Here is a 16194-nt window from a genome sequence, read left to right on the forward strand (position 1 = left end):
TGTCACACGCTGAGGGGTCATTGAGGCAGGTTCCCCCCCGCAGTGTCACACGCTGAGGGGTCATTGAGGCAGGTTCCCCCCCCCGCAGTGTCACACGCTGAGGGGTCATTGAGGCAGGTTCCCCCCCCCGCAGTGTCACACGCTGAGGGGTCATTGAGGAGGGTCCCCCCCCCAGTGCCAAATGTGGAAGGGTCATTGAGGCAGGTTCCCCCTCCCCCCCCCGCGGCAGTGTCACACGCTGAGGGGTCATTGAGGCAGGTTTCCCCCCCCCCCCGCCAAATGCTGAGGGGTTGTTAGGGCAGGTCCCTCCCCCCGATCAGTGTCACAGGCTGAGCGGCCGTTAGGACGGTTCCGCCCCGCGCCTGTTAGGGGCCGGGCTCTGCGTGGGGTGTCCGGGCAGTTCCCCCGCTGAGGGGCTGGGCCGGGCCGAGGGAGGTTGGCTGCCGGTTCGCGCGGCCTCTTCGCCTGGCGACGGGGCAGCCCGCGCGCAGCTAGGGGCCGCCCTCCAGCGCGCAGCCCGCTGCTGCTGCACCATGGCCGCCTCCGCAGCGCCCTGCTACCTGGGATGGGACTTCAGCACCCAGCAGGTACACGGGCGGTTGGCGGCTCCGCTCCCCCGGGGGGAGCAGCCAGGCCCGAGCCCCGGCGGCTGAACAGGGAGGAGCTGCCGCCTGTGCACAACCCACTTCGGTAGTGAGAGGAAGAGGCCGAGCCCAGCCCCCGGTTTCCGCCCCCTTCCCAGCGAGCGCACAGAGTAGCCGCTCGGGAGGCCGCCCGGGCGGGTGGCAGAGCCTGGGGTAGTCCCCAGTCAGCGTAATACCCCCCCCCCCACCGGCCCTCTGCGTGTGGGGAAGGGGGTTAGTCCGGGAGCAACAGTCTGACTAACGTGGTCGCCCACAGGGCTGGGAGGTGGCGAGTGGAAAAAAGCCCCCGCTGCTGTAGTAGTAGTAGGATAAGAGACGTGGGTGGAGGCAGGTGAGGAGGGGGTGGCACAGACCGCGTGCCTGGGCGAAGTGCAGAGTTCATAGCTGAACTGCCGCAAGGTTTGGGCGTGTTTGGAGCCAGGATTTTGATTTGGGGGCTGGGGGTGAGGCAGGCACAAAGTTTGGCTTGGTGTCCACGTTTTTTGCAATGCTGTTGGTAGATGACGTTGGCTCTTGTATCCAATGCTTCCAGGCTAGGTGCCTATGAAACCCGGTGCTTCAGTGGTTTTCTCATCTGTATTTTCCTTGCTTTGTTGTTAGCAATATATTTTTGATAATAAGCAAAATATTGTCACCAATATGTAGTAACAGTAACTAAATAGAAACTGCTGATCTCTGCTGCAAGACAGTAGAAATTCTGACTGGGTTCTTGGCTCACTGGGTTCCTGGAGTTAGAAATCAAAGGTCAATAGTACTAATGTCCAAAATTGGCCCACTGATTTTACATTATCCTGCCCCCCTTCAAACTGAAGAGAGGGAAATAAAGGGAAGACGGTAGAAACTACTAGTTAAATTTCTGTCTGGTCACAGGTGTTTTATGTCTCCTGTGCTTTATTTAATATGTGCAGCAACATGCATACACACTTGAAAGTTGTGCACTTCCTAGCTTCTGTAGGCTGAGGTCATTGCATACACTAGAGGCTCCTTGTATTCCTCCATTCTCTCTGTCCCCCAAACTCTCCGTGTGTCACCTTTCTATGCCCTTCTATTACTCCCACCACTTCCTCCCTCATGACAGAGGTTGTGTCCCCCTCAGGTCCCCCTCCATCATGGTAGTGGTGCCTTGTGTTCCCCCCATTACCTGTTTCTCTTATTTCTGTTAGAATCCAGGCTACAGATAGTTTCCCCATGCAGAAAATTAAGTTTCTGCCTTTGATATGTGGAGGCAGCAGTAGGTGATAGCAGAGAACTTTCTCTTCCTTAGCACTAAGCAGTCTGGGGAGCCTGCATGCCATCCTCAGTGGCAAACCCTCCTCCACAACCAAGCTCCCGTGGATACTTTGGGGGCTGGAGTAAGAGGCCACCAGAGTGAACCCCAAGGATGATGTGCTGGAGGAGGAAATGGAGGAGGAGAAGGATGGGGGACAGGTGACAGAGATCCAATAGCGTGGCAAGCCAGGACTTCTTTTTGACTCCTGAGCAGTCTAGCCACTCTCAGCACTCCAGCTGTGGTGGGTGAGTCTGATGCAGGGGAGGGTACCTCTGGTAAGTACTCATTTTGCTTCAATATTGCATGGACACATATCTTCCTGTACGACTTTTTTAATCAAGCTGGAAGAGGTAGTGAAATAACCAATACAGGTACAGTTGCTATCTGCTTCTCACTCCTCTGTACAGCTAGGCAGAGGGGGCCCTGCAGAACAGTTTGTTTATGCACACCGGGATGTCCCATGAATCCTCCACAAAGATCTCTAGGAAACTTTCCTGGAGGTAATCTGCAATCCTTTGGCAACGGTATCTTGGGAGGGCTGCCTTGTGGAGCTTGGTTGTGGAGGAGGGTTTGGCACTGTGGATGGCATTCAGTTCCTTGTAGAAGTGGCATGTCTGCAGCTTCGCACCAGAACGACTATTTGCCTCCCTTGCCTTCTGGTATGCCTGCTTCAGCTCTTTGGCACTGCTGCATATCCTTATGGTAGCTCTTCTCCTTCATGCATCTGGCATAGATGTCAAATTTCCTATAGTTGGAGCCATAGGCGGCAGGTTTGTATAATTTTTGGTGGGGCCCAAAATGGTGGTGCCCCCCCGCTCCCGCCCTGTAAGCCGATATAAAATGAAGCTACAACGCGTCAGTGCCACAAGATTACAAGGGTCAATTAAAAGTGGAAAGTCAGAAGCAGCACTTGCCTACTTCAATATACAGTATTATATTTTGTTGCATCTGTTGTGATGAAGTGGGAATGTTCTTAATATTTTCTCTGAATACTGTGTGGGTGCCTCAGTTTCCCCTGCAAGATGCCAACTGAAGGTGTTGGGGACAAAGAGATCAGGTGGCCTCCTTGTCCAGAAGAGACACAGAGGCCAGAGGAGGGAGTGTCAGTTTGGAGCTGGCTGGGGAAATTGGGAGAGACCCAGAACTTGGTTCTGGGCTCCCCACCCCCCAAGATGGACCTGACAGAGGGGTTCTGTTTTCTGTACCAACAAGCTCTGTTTAAACTGTGTTCCCGTCATCTAATAAACCTTCTGTTTTACTGTCTGGCTGAGAGTCACATCTGACTGCAGAGTTGGGGTGCAGCAACCTCTGGTTGCCCCAGGACCAGCCTGGGCAGACTCACTTTGGAAAGTGCATGACGTGGAAGGGCATGCTGAATGCTCCGAGGTCAGACCCAGGAAGGTGTAAGCTTCTTGCCCTGGAGACAGTATGCTCCGAGAGAGGAGGCTCCCCCAGAGTCCTGACTGGCTTTGTATGGAGATGTTCCAAAGCATCACAGCATTCCCTTCCACACCGTGCACTTCCCAGAAGTCCGCACAGGCACTGACACTCCCTCCTCCGGCCTTTGTCTCTTTTCCAGGCATTAGGAGGCCACCTGATCTCTCTGTTCTCCAACACCTTCAGTTGGCACCTTGCAGGGGAAACTGATTTGGGAGAAATGAAGTAAAAGCTGCCCAAACCGAGCTTGAGCACTCCTGAATTTTGAGGTGTTCAAATCTGGAAGGCAGGTGCTGGGGGTGGGAGAGGGCTGTGGGCTCCATGGGGGAGCATGGCAGCAACTGTCTGGAGCTGCATGGAGCCAGATACGCTGGTCTGAGTGGCACAGTAAGCGGTTTGGGGGTTGGAGAAGAGGTAGGGAGTTCCGGGGGGCAGTCAAGGGACAAGAAGCAGGGGGAGTTGGATGGGGCAGAGGTTCGAAGGGGCAGTCAGGGGACAGGCAGCAATTGGATAGGCATGGGAGTCTAAGAGGTTTATCAGGGGACAGGTAGGGGGTGCGGTCCTGGGGGGGGAAGTTGGGGGGGTCTCAGGAGGGGGCAGTTGGGGACAAGGAGAAGGGAGGCTTAGATAGGGGCTGAGGTCCCAAGGGGCAGGGGTCTCGGGAGGGGGTAATCGGGGAACAAGGACCAGTGGGGCTTAGATAGGGGGTGGAGGTTCTGGGGGGCAGTTGGGGCAGGGGTCTGGGGAGGGGGCAATCAGCGGACAGAGGCTGGGATTCAAAGGGCTCTGGGCTGCTGGCAGCCGTGGGGATCCCAGAGCCCTTTAAATCCCAGCCCCGGCTGGGAGTCAGAGGACTCTGGGCTGCCTGCAACCGCGGGGAGCCCAGAGCCTTTTAAATCCCAGCCGGGGCCGGGAATCAGAGGGCTCTGGGCTGCCCGCTGCGGTGGGGAGCCCAGAACCCTTTAAATCTCAGCCGCTGCTGGGATTTAAAGGGCTCTGGGGTGCCTGCAACCGCGGGGAGCCCAGAGCCTTTTAAATCCCAGCCGCGGCCGGGAACCAGAGAGCTCTGGGCTGCCCGCCGCGGCGGGGAGCTCAGAGCCTTTTAAATCCCAGCCGCGGCCGGGAATCAGAGGGCTCTGGGCTGCCCGCTGCGGCGGGGAGCCCAGAGCCCTTTAAATCTCAGCCGCGGCTGGGATTTAAAGGGATCAGGGCTGCCTGCAACCGCGGGGAGCCCGCAGCCCTTAAAAACTCAGCCGCGGCAGGGATTTAAAGGGCTCTGGGCTGCCTGCAACCGCGGGGAGCGCAGAGCCTTTTAAATCCCAGCCGCGGCCGGGAATCAGAGGGCTCTGGGCTCCCCGCTGCGGCGGGCAGCCCAGAGCCTTTTAAATCTCAGCTGCGGCTGGGATTTAAAGGGCTCTGGGCTGCCTGCAACCGGGGGGAGCCCAGAGCCCTTTAAATCCCAGCCGCGGCCGGGAATCAGAGGGCTCTGGGCTGTCTGCTGCGGCGGGCAGCCCAGAGCCTTTTAAATCCCAGCCGCCGCCGGGAATCAGAGGGCTCTGGCTGCCTGCTGCGGCGGGCAGCCCAGAGCCTTTTAAATCCCAGCCGCGGCCGGGAATCAGAGGGCTCTGGGCTGCCTGCAACCGCGGGGAGCCCAGAGCCTTTTAAATCCCAGCCGCGGCCGGGAATCAGAGGGCTCTGGGCTCCCCGCCGCGGCGGGCAGCCCAGAGCCTTTTAAATCCCAGCCGCGGCCGGGAATCAGAGGGCTCTGGGCTCCCCGCCGCGGCGGGCAGCCCAGAGCCTTTTAAATCCCAGCCGCGGCCGGGAATCAGAGGGCTCTGGGCTCCCCGCTGTGGCGGGGAGCCCAGAGCCTTTTAAATCTCAGCCGCGGCTGGTATTTACAGGGCTCTGGGCTGCCTGCAACCGCGGGGAGCGCAGAGCCTTTTAAATCTCAGCCGCGGCTGGGATTTAAAGGGCTCTGGGCTGCCTGCAACCGCGGGGGAGCGCAGAGCCTTTTAAATCCCAGCCACGGCTGGGATTTAAAGGGCTCTGGGCTGCCTGCAACCGCGGGGAGCTCAGAGCCTTTTAAATCCCAGCCGCAGCCGGGAATCAGAGGGCTCTGGGCTTCCCGCTGCGGCGGGGAGCCCAGAGCCCTTTAAATCCCAGCCGCCGCCGGGAATCAGAGGGCTCTGGGCTGCCTGCAACCGCGGGGAGCCCAGAGCCTTTTAAATCCCAGCCGCGGCTGGGAATCAGAGGGCTCTGGGCTCCCCGCCGCGGCGGGCAGCCCAGAGCCTTTTAAATCCCAGCCGCGGCCGGGAATCAGAGGGCTCTGGGCTCCCCGCCGCGGCGGGCAGCCCAGAGCCTTTTAAATCCCAGCCGCCGCCGGGAATCAGAGGGCTCTGGGCTCCCCGCCGCGGCGGGCAGCCCAGAGCCTTTTAAATCCCAGCCGCCGCCGGGCATCAGAGGGCTCTGGGCTCCCCGCCGCGGCGGGCAGCCCAGAGCCTTTTAAATCCCAGCCGCCGCCGGGAATCAGAGGGCTCTGGGCTCCCCGCCGCGGCAGGCAGCCCAGAGCCCTCTGATTCTCTGCCGTGGCTGGGATTTAAAAGGCTCTGGGCTGCCGGCAGCGCACAGCAGGGGAGAAACCTAGCTCCAAATATTGCTGGAGCAGAGCCCCTGTCTGTGAATATTCCTGGGGCTAAAGCCTCAGGAGCCCATATAAGTCGGCGCCCATGGTTGGAGCAGAGCTGTAACTGCACAGCCTCCTCTCCCCACAGACCTTGGAGATCCACCACCTCCAGCATACTCCAGGCAGAAGCATGTTTGCTGCATGGAGTCAGCACAGTCCACTGGGCAGTAGCTATGTTAGCTCTCCACCCCGAGTAAACAGGAAGAGCAATTTCAAAACTTCCCAAGGCTTTAAAAGAGGAGGGGTGCATAGCTGTATATCTGGCTGCAGGGCAGCAGAGTTCAAAACAGTGTCCTGAGTGGTCATGGTGGGCATTGTGGGACACCTCCTGGAGGCCACTTAAGTTGACATAAGCAACACAGTGTCTGCACTGACAATGCATCACCCTAACTATGTTAACCTAAGCGCTATGCCTCTTGCTGGGGTGGTTTTATTAGGTCGCCCTAGCCGGGGAGTTGCAGTGGTGGGAGGAGCATTGTAGTGTGTACACCTCCATTGCCTTACATTGACTTAACTTTGTAGTGCAGACAAGGCCTTACATTTTTGTTTTTAAGTGAAATCTGAGATTCTGGAGAGCAAGATAGCACTTCAAAGGAGTGCTGATATGGTGCATGGACGCACACTGGCTGTTTCTGAACCTTGCTGGTATTATACAAATGACAATTGTCCAGAAAAAAAATTCTTCCCATCATTGAGTGGAAAGCTCTTTTTTATGCATGTAGGGCCTAAGCTGTTCACTTCTGCATAATTTAAGCTGTCATTTAAAAAAAGTTTCTCATTTATACAGTTGCTAAGATAAACTTCCAAATGTGAACCAGATATTACTGATGCAGCAGTGCCTTCCTGATTCTTAGGCTATCCAGCTGCAGTGCCTCGCTAGTGCTTATAGTAATTTTGTGTGCCCAACTTGAGACACCTTGAAGGGCTTGGTTTTCAGAAATTGCTGAGAACCCACTCTTTACAAACCATCCTCCTTTTGAAAATGTAGGCCTACATTTTTGTGCACTTTTGATTTCTTTCAGCTTAAAGTTATTGCCATTGATGAGCAGCTGAGAGTCATCTATGAGGATAACATTCATTTTGACAAAGACCTTCCGGAATTTGGGTATGTTTTTGAATTTTATTCAGTTAGTGGAGGGGTTGGCAACCTTTCAGAAGTGGTGTGCCGAGTCTTCATTTATTCACTCTAATTTAAGGTTTTGCGTGCCAGTAATACATTTTAACATTTTTAGAAGCTCTCTTTCTAGAAGTCTATAATATATAACTAAACTATTGTTGTATATCAAGCAAATAAGGTTTTTAAAATGTTTAAGAAGCTTCATTTAAAATTAAATTAAAATGCAGAGCCCCCCCCGGACCAGTGGGCAGGACCTGGGCACTGTGAGTGCCACTGAAAATCAGCTTGTGTGCTGCCTTCGGCACGTGTGCCATAGGTTGCCTACCCTGAGTTAGTGTGATGTTCAGTCCAATGTGGTGTACCTTTGAAGGGCCTTCACTCCAGTTACACCCCATGGATCTACTGAGTGTGGAGGCATGAACAGAATTTCCAGCTTGTCTCAGTGTGTGATATTTGGCAACACTGCAAAGGTGATGTAAACTCTTGTGATGTTTAGTGCTTTTCTTAAAGCCTCAGCTTCTGGAATCCTCTGATTGCAGGAGAATCTCAGCTTTCATTTAAAAAAGAAAGGTTTTAGCTTTCATGGTTGTGGCAAAAAACTTGAAAACATGAAGTGAGTGCATTCTAAAAGACCAGAAACCAAAAAGCAAATACCAAGTACCCCCTAATTTATCATTTTTTAAAAATCTCCTGATTTTTAAGTCAATCTCATGAGTTTTTTGAAAATTGAGAGTTGGAAATATTGCCTTTGTGTTTGGAAAGGGGATGCTATGCCAACACCAAATAAGGTTTGGAAGGGACCTTTGGGAATATGCTGGAGCCAGATCCATTGACCAAAAATGCTCTGAGGGGATGTAGAAGGGCAGTGCGTTTTACTCCAATCTGTGGCCTGGAGTGTATACATTCCATCCTGCAAGTTGCAGATTTTTTGCACAAAACCTGCTTGATCAAATTTTATATGACAAGAAGTGGATTTCACCCATGCTGTGATGTGAAACCATTGATAGTAAACATTAGGAAGTTTAGAAGGTGTTATGACTGACAGACTAAGTTTAATTGGTGCATCAAAAACTCCATGTCCGTTATTTAAGAACGGGATTTAGGTGCTGGATTAGCTGTTTGCATATGCACTTAATCAATTTATATGAGTAAGCTTAATAATCACAAACAACTGCAGTAGGTGTACAGTGTGGCAGACTGACAATATCCTATAATATCGTGAATGAATTCTATTGAATTAAGTTAAACCTTATTGAGTTAATGTTAATAGCTTTGGGGTACATTGTATTAGAATGCAAATTTTTATGTACTATCGTGAGATTGTATGGGACTTCTTTATCAGGAAGACAAGATTAATGCAATATCTGGAGGATATTAGGAACTTCAGAAAGTCTTTTTGGAACAAAACATGTGGATTCCCTAGGAAATTGCTTGGGGAGATGGGAATGCAAATTCACCCTCTGAAGCCAACCTTTTGAAGATATGCCCTGGAGGGAGAGACCCATTGTGTACTAATTACCTGCTTCTGGAAACTCCAGTTCAGAGACCCCTGAACTAAAAGGGAGCTGAACATTGTATGAGTGTGCTTGTTCTCAGCTGAAGCTATGATGAACTTGTAACCAAAAGGACTCTCTTAGGGTGGGTGGGGGTGTTGAAGGACTTATCCTGCCAGAACCCATGTTAGAGTTGGGATGTACTCTGGTAGGCTAATTAGCATGTGTGTAGATAGGTATATCGCCTATTATTATTTATCTACTAGAACTGGAAGGGACCTTGAAAGGTCATTGAGTCCAGCCCCCTGCCTTTACTAGCAGGACCAAGTGCTGATTTTTGCCCCAGATCCTTAAGAGGCCCCTTCAAAGATTGAACTTACAACCTTGGGTTTAGCAGGCCAGTGCTCAAACAACTGAGCTATCCCTTCTCCCAAGTCTTTTATTGTTTTTAATGTTTTCTCTGTAATGCTTTGTACCTTAAGAATAAAGTAGGCCTGCTTAGAAAACGGTGTGTGGCACCTATATCTATAGCAATCACTAAAGAGAAAGCAAGCAGGTTTGTTTAGGCAGAATATTTAGGCTGAGAAATATGCAGTGAAGGCAGGGAACTGTAGGTCAGAAGGGAGAGAGATGGATGTCTCCATCCAAGAGAGGCAACAACTAGGGAGCTGGAAGCCTGAGAGTTGGTGCCTTCACTGAACCACCAAGGGGAGATACAGGTGCAGTTGCCCTGAACTCTGACATAAAGTATCATGCACATGCACATTTTGCACACTAAGGTTTTGTCTACACTACATCATTTACAGTGGTGCAGCTGCACCGATGCAGCTATGCCACTGTAGTGCTTCTGTCAAAATACTCTAAGCTTACAGGAGAGAGCTCTCCCATCGGTTTAATAACTCCTGCTCCACAAGAGGCGGTAGTTATGTCAGTGGGAGAAGCTCTCCCACCAATATAGCACTGTCTACACTGGCACTTAGGTCAGTATAACTTTTGTTGCTCAGGGGTGTGGATTATTCACACCCCTGAGCGATGTAAGATGTATTGAAGTAATTTGTAGTATAGACAAGGGCTCACTTTGGATAGTCTTTGTGTGGGTATTTGGCTTTTAGTGTCAAATTGCCTTGTAGGACACCAGCATGAATATAAAAGACCACGAGTTTACTGCTGCATGAGATCTGTGCAGGTGGACCCTTCCACCTATGCAGAGCCTCAGTGACTTCAGAGTACTGGGCAAATGTAGGAGTCTACCCTCTTAGATCTCACTGCAGGAACAGGGACTTTTTTATTTTTTTTCCCTGTGACTAGTCAAAATATCAAAATGTTAGTTCCAGAGAGCAGGCTGAGTGTTCTAACTTTGTTTTTATCCTTGCTGTGTACTAAATAGTACCGTGTGCTCTTTGATCATAAATGATCATGTGAAAAAACTGCTTGGAGGGGGAAAAATGACCAAATGTGAAAAAAAGACAGGTCCTCCTCCCACCTCAAGAGAAAATATCATCTTTCTGCAGGACTCATTGCGGTGTCCATGTCCACAGTGATAAGCTGACAGTGACTTCACCTGTGTTAATGTGGGTCAAGGTAAGAACATGTTTTAATTTTGGTTGCCTGAGTATATTTGTGTTGTTATATGATTTATCTTCTTAACTCGGGATTATAATTATGAGCAGCAATTAAGATTTCCATTCAAGCTAAGGTGTTTCGTTTGCTTGTTTTCTATTTCTTTTGCATGCAGATCTATCTCTTTGAAATGGAAATTTTCACATCATGAACAAGTGAAGCTGGAGTTCTTAAATTGTTATGCTTTTGTTTCTTCACTCTCCATTGTTTTTATTACTAGATGCATGAAAAATAGTTCTTTCATAACTGATTTTGAACCCATTTCAGCCCAGCTGAACATTGCAGAATATTGCATCTGCTGGATAGAATTTGGCCCATGTTCCTTCTTTTTTTTAATTAGGAAAACATTCGTTGTTTGCTGTCTTTGTTTCATATGGAAAAGGAGCCAGTTTGGCTTTGCTTTGTTTACTTTTTTGTTTGTGCAACATCAGAGTTAATTTCATCCTCTGAGAATAAGATTTATTAGCCAGTTTTTGTTTCCCTCGGCTGGCTGGTTCTGCAGCAGCCGATCATAAAACTTTGTAGTGCAGGCCCTTTATGATAATGGTAGAAAATATTTAGCTTAAAATACTGATGATTTCCTTTTGTATTCTAAAAACATATTCACGATCCAGAGAAAATTACTCATGTAGGTCCAGATTCTGTACCGCGTATTCACATTGAGTAGAATCTTACTATGTAAGTAGTCCTAGTAAGGCATCTTGTCTAGTGAAGTCGTGAGTAAGGGTGGCAAAATCCAGGTCACAGCAATGATTGTGTAAAGGTAGATTAATTTTTGGTCCTAAATTACTTCAGAGTGTCCTTTGAAAAATCTCATGGCAAGAGCAAAAATTTTAGACTTGAGTGTCTAAATCCATATTTAGCCATCTGAATAAATCATCTGAATTTCAGAGGTGCTGAATGACCATAGCTCCCATTGAAATCAGTGGGAGTTGAGGATGCTCAGCATCTTCCAAGATTGGACCTTGCCCCACAAAGAATTCCATAGGTTTTCCAATGTAAGAACAAAATAAATTGTTCCATTTTGCGCCTGTCAACCTCAACAATGTCTCTTTAATATATTGGAACCTGAGGAAGACCAAAAAAAGAGCCAAGATCTAATGATTTATCCTTTGTGATTCAACCTGTTTGAAGAATTTTTTTCTGTAGTTCCCTTTTTTCAAATGGGCTCCTGCTTAATAAAGTAATTTATTCAATTTCTCAACAAATCCCTAGTCATTAGCTAATTTTTCATTATCTATTACTGAACCCTTATCAGTGATGACAGATACTTACAATTTAATTCTGAGGACTGTGAGTATGCATAATTTGGTAGCTCATTACAATCACTCTTGATTCTGTTTGTTCTTGTAGGCTCTGGATATGATCTTGGAGAAGATGAAGTCTTCTGGCTTTAACTTCTCTCATGTGAGAGCTTTTTCTGGGGCTGGACAGGTTAGTTTTTAAAGGGAAAAATCAATCATATTGTATGTCCTCAACAGAGTATTAAGGAATAATGATACTTATTATTTAGTAGTATTACAATAGCATCTAAAAGCCTCAATTAAGATCAAAGTTTCATTGTACCAGACACTGTACAAATACATAATAAGAGACAGATTCTGCCTGAAGAACTTAAAAGCTAATTTAATACAAGATGCAACTGGTATACAACTGGAAGAAGAGAATAGGACAGAGAGGACAAGGATAACAGTATGGTTACATAGACTAGCTGTGTGTTCAACTCGATGGTTTCATGTTTAAATTCTTCACACTTACGGGGCTCTATTAAGGTTTTGCAAACTTGAGCCATGCTTGGAGATGGAGGCAGAGTTTGAGCAGCTATGTCTGCAAGATTATTTCACAGGAACGTAAAGAGAGGGGGGAATGTACGTAGTGAAGAGCTGAACATGCAAAATCTATTCAAGGTGTAGCAAGCATCCCTCTCATCAGAGCTCTTCTTTTGCTGGTTAGTGCACCAGGCATCCTCAGGAATAATAGAAACCAAATGATGGCTGCCTTGTGTGTAAATGTTGCCTCTCGCTTAGGCACTTGTGTAGGGCTTCTCTAATTTAGCCTATATTGCATAATGCCTTTCTTCTGAAGATGTCAAAGCACTTAGACATTCATTCAACAATTAAGCCTCACACCATGCCTGTGAGGTAAGCAAGTCTTAGACCCATTTTGCAGTTGTGTAAAGTGAAGTGCAGAGAGATTAAGGCAGGCATTATCAAAAGTGTCCAATAATTTTTGGTGTCTCCGTTGTCAGTTGCTCAGCTTCAAACTCCTAGGACTGGTTAATCAGAGGTGCTGAACTCTTGCCATTTCATTGACTTCAGTTAAAGATTTGGATGCTCAGAGAATCAGGGGCTGTATGTTTCAAGTTGAATACCCCAAATTAGTGGTGCCTAAGGGACTTGCTCTGGGTTACACAGTGAATTAGAGGCAGACAGAGTACCTTGAATATGATTAAAGAACCCAGGCACTCTGATTCCCACTTCCCTGCTTTAATCAGTAGACAAAGAGTCTAACCCTGTGTGTCGGGCCCAAAATGACAGAAAGTCACTCAGTGGAGCCCTGACTGCACTATATAGATGCCGTTCTATGGTAGAATTCTTGGGTAAGGCAATAGCTGCAACGAGCAATATTATAGTAGTGCCCACTAAATGCTGCTTTAGTTAATAGTCTACATTTTTTGCCAGATAAATTCCCGTATTTGAGGATTTGGTACATACATTGCTAATTCTTGAACTGTAATTAAATGATCTAATTGGCCTGGATGTCTCCAAAAAAGGTAAACTGTTTAATGAATTAATTAATCAATAAATCTGTGTCCCACTTTGGACATGGTTCTCCTCCATTTAATGTTTGAAATCCAGATCGGAATATGTATTTGACATCCTGGGGGCCATCTTTAATTTAAAATTTTTTATCCTCTACAGCAACATGGAAGCGTGTATTGGAAAGAAGGAGCCAGCCAAATTTTAAATAATTTATCACCTGATCCTCCTTTACATCAATTACTAAAGGTAATATGTGCAATGAAGAGCTTTGAAGGGAGAGTGAGCATACACACTCCTTTTTCTGACGCTGAATAGTTGCTTTTTCCTTCCAAAATATTCCCTTTGCCTGTCTTTGTTAGAAGCCACTGCAGTATACATTTTTTTCCCTTTATCCCAGGGAGTTCAGTATTTCATCTTCCCCCGGCATGACAGCATGTGATTTTGTTAAAACATGCAGCACCCAGTGAGCACCACAATGTGCGACAAGGGGTCTGTTTATTGTTTTATAAAGCTTAATATTTTTTAAACATCTTTGCCATTATGGATAATATGTTTAGATCTGATTTCCCAGTCAACTCACAACATTTTATTAGCAAGAAAACTTATGTGAAACAGGATAGACTTATCTCTGAAGGTTCAAACTATGGTCCTAGGAGTTCCTGTGCACAGGGTGACCGCTTGGGGTTGTTTTGTGGTTTGTGGACATAGATTTAAAAAGCCTTCTCCTTTAAAGATATAAGCAAAGTAGAGATCTGTTTGTCTATTGAAGTCCTCTACATTCAAGTTGCATCTTGAAACCAGCCTTTCCCACCTTGAGATCAGAAAGAACTTTTAAACATTTGAAAAAGACATCTGTACAACTGGTCTATTCAAATCTTAAATCTGTATATCCGGATTCCCAAATGAAAATATTGTCTGCAATGAACTTGTGAAGAACTTCTGGGGACTGGGTTAAAATACTGCATAGTGGTGTTCTGAGTGTCACGTGAAGAATTCCCAAAAGACCATACCTAGTCATTGGAGACAACAATGTCAGTACAACCCCAATAAGAACAACAGTAGTTATCCATAGGGATAAATCCTGAAAACTGGAACAAAAGGACTACGCTGTGAGAGAACTGTGCTGAAGTAAAGCAGAGCTCAGGAATGGAATCCTTAGCCCCAGCATCTGCTTCAGGGCCTGGTAACCTGCATAGCTGGCCCATGGCTAGCTACCGCAAGATACATAAAAGAGTGGTAGCTACAGCTTGCTTCTTCTCTCCAACGTGAGGTTTGGCCTGGGGTTTTCACACTGTTTGCAAATCCACTGGCTGTCTCTCCAACATGCTGACTTATATGGATTGTACATGAGTGTAGAGTCTGACAGTGAGGGATCTCCAGTGCAACAATGTGTTATTTCCATGCGCATGTTCTTGGTGTCCTCTAACATGCTCTAAGCCTCTAACTGCCAGATGCTAGTACTGGATGACAGCCTCAGTGGATGGATCATTTGATAATTTCCCTGATCTGTACATTCCCTTTGAAGCATCTGGCATTGGCCACAGGATACTGGGCTAGAATTCTTGGTAGTCCATCGATCCAATGTTGACAAATCTGAGCAAATCATCTATTGTTGGTCTCATGATTTGCCCTCTGATGGCTATACAAGCCAATTCTAGAGGTGCACATTTGGCTGCAGATGGTGCATGGGAAGTTCGCAGTCAGTGGGTTGTGCGATGCTGGTGCTCTGTGACGTCGTTTGCGTGCCTCTTGTAGACACCGGCAGCGGTCTTCCTCAAAGGCGATGCAGGTATTTCTAACTGTTGCACGCCACTGTGTTCTGTCGCTGGCGGCGTCCTCAAGGTCCCTGGGTTTGATATGCTATACTGCAGATTGGCTTTGATGGTGTCCTTGTTACGTTTTCGTGGACGACCTATATGCCGGATGCCCTGGGAGAGCTCACCATACAGAAGCTGGCGGGAGATTCTGTTGGCATCCATGCGGCTGACATGACCGGCCCAACGTAGCTGTGACTTCATGATCATCATTTCGATGCTTGTCATCTGGGCTCTCTTGAGGACCTCGAGATTGGGCCCTTTGTCTTATCAGCGGATCTTCATGATGTTGCGGAGGCAGCACATGTGGAATGCTTCGAGCTGCTTGATGTGACGCCTATATAGTGTCCATGTTTCACACCCATACAAAAGAGATGAAAGAACAGCAGCTCTGTACACAAGCAGTTTTGTTGACACCCGGATGTTGTGGTGGTTTAAAACTTTGACACGCAGGTAGCCAAGTGCCTGGCTTGCTTTGGATATTCGTGCGTTGATCTCATTATCCAGTGATCCATCACTGGATATGACACTACCTAGGTATTTAAAGTTCTCCAATACTTTAAGCTGAGTGCCATCAATGGAGATACTTGGGACAGAAACATTTGATCCAGGTACAGGTTGATGGAGAACTTCTGTCTTTCCGAGGCTGATAGTTAGTCCGAAGAGTTGCGAGGCCTCGTCAAACTTGTTGACAATGTGCTGAAGATCATTTTCAGTGTGAGCCATGAGGGCACAGTCGTCGGCAAAGAGTGCCTCAAGAAGGAGTTTCTGCACTGTCTTAGTCTTTGCATTCAGGCGACAGAGGTCAAAAAGGGAACCATCGTGCCGGTATTTCATATATGTACCTCGATCCAGATCTTTCATTGCATGGTTGAGGACGCATGCAGAGAACAGGTTAAATAAGACAGGAGCGTGAACACATCCTTGTTTCACGCCGTTGGTGATGTTGAAGGGGGCAGATGTGGCTCCATCAGACAATACTTCGCCTGTCATGCTGTCATGAAAAAGGCGTATAATCTGGACAAATCATGAAAAAGGCGTAGAATTACACTTGGTGTAACCCACTAAGTCTGTTCTTATGTTCTATTGTATTTGGGCCTAATACAGGCAGAAATACCTTTTCAGGATTTGGTCATTAGTGTGAAAGTCCCTCCTGGAGTGATAATCTTTATGATGATTTATATTTTTCCCCAGGCTTGTTTTTCTGTCAGTGACAGCCCTGTCTGGATGGATTCGAGTACTACTACTCAGTGCGTATCTCTTGAGAAAGCTGTTGGAGGGGCACAGCACCTAGCTGATATCACTGGTTCACGAGCATGCGAGGTGAGAACTGAAGGAGGAAAGAATGAAAGTT

At 47.9% G+C, this 16194-nt stretch overlaps 1 protein-coding gene across 4 annotated transcripts in view; it reads left to right on the plus strand.

Moving 5' to 3' along the window:
- Positions 1 to 329: 329 nt before the first annotated feature.
- Positions 330 to 16194, plus strand: part of XYLB (xylulokinase) — a 164347-nt gene continuing 148482 nt past the window's right edge. Inside the window, exons 1-6 of one of the 4 annotated variants that reach the window (XM_045005311.1) lie at positions 330 to 587; positions 7057 to 7139; positions 10156 to 10225; positions 11618 to 11698; positions 13186 to 13272; positions 16035 to 16163. In XM_045005311.1, coding sequence (XP_044861246.1) covers positions 534 to 587; positions 7057 to 7139; positions 10156 to 10225; positions 11618 to 11698; positions 13186 to 13272; positions 16035 to 16163 — 504 coding nt within the window. In that variant the 5' untranslated portion in view covers positions 330 to 533. Of the gene's footprint in view, positions 588 to 845; positions 976 to 7056; positions 7140 to 10155; positions 10226 to 11617; positions 11699 to 13185; positions 13273 to 16034; positions 16164 to 16194 lie in introns of those variants that run through there. The other 3 variants (XM_045005314.1, XM_045005312.1, XM_045005313.1) reach the window with 3 other exon arrangements.

The sequence above is a fragment of the Mauremys mutica genome, chromosome 2, assembly GCF_020497125.1.
Source record: "Mauremys mutica isolate MM-2020 ecotype Southern chromosome 2, ASM2049712v1, whole genome shotgun sequence".
In the NCBI taxonomy this organism is placed as follows: domain Eukaryota; kingdom Metazoa; phylum Chordata; order Testudines; family Geoemydidae; genus Mauremys; species Mauremys mutica.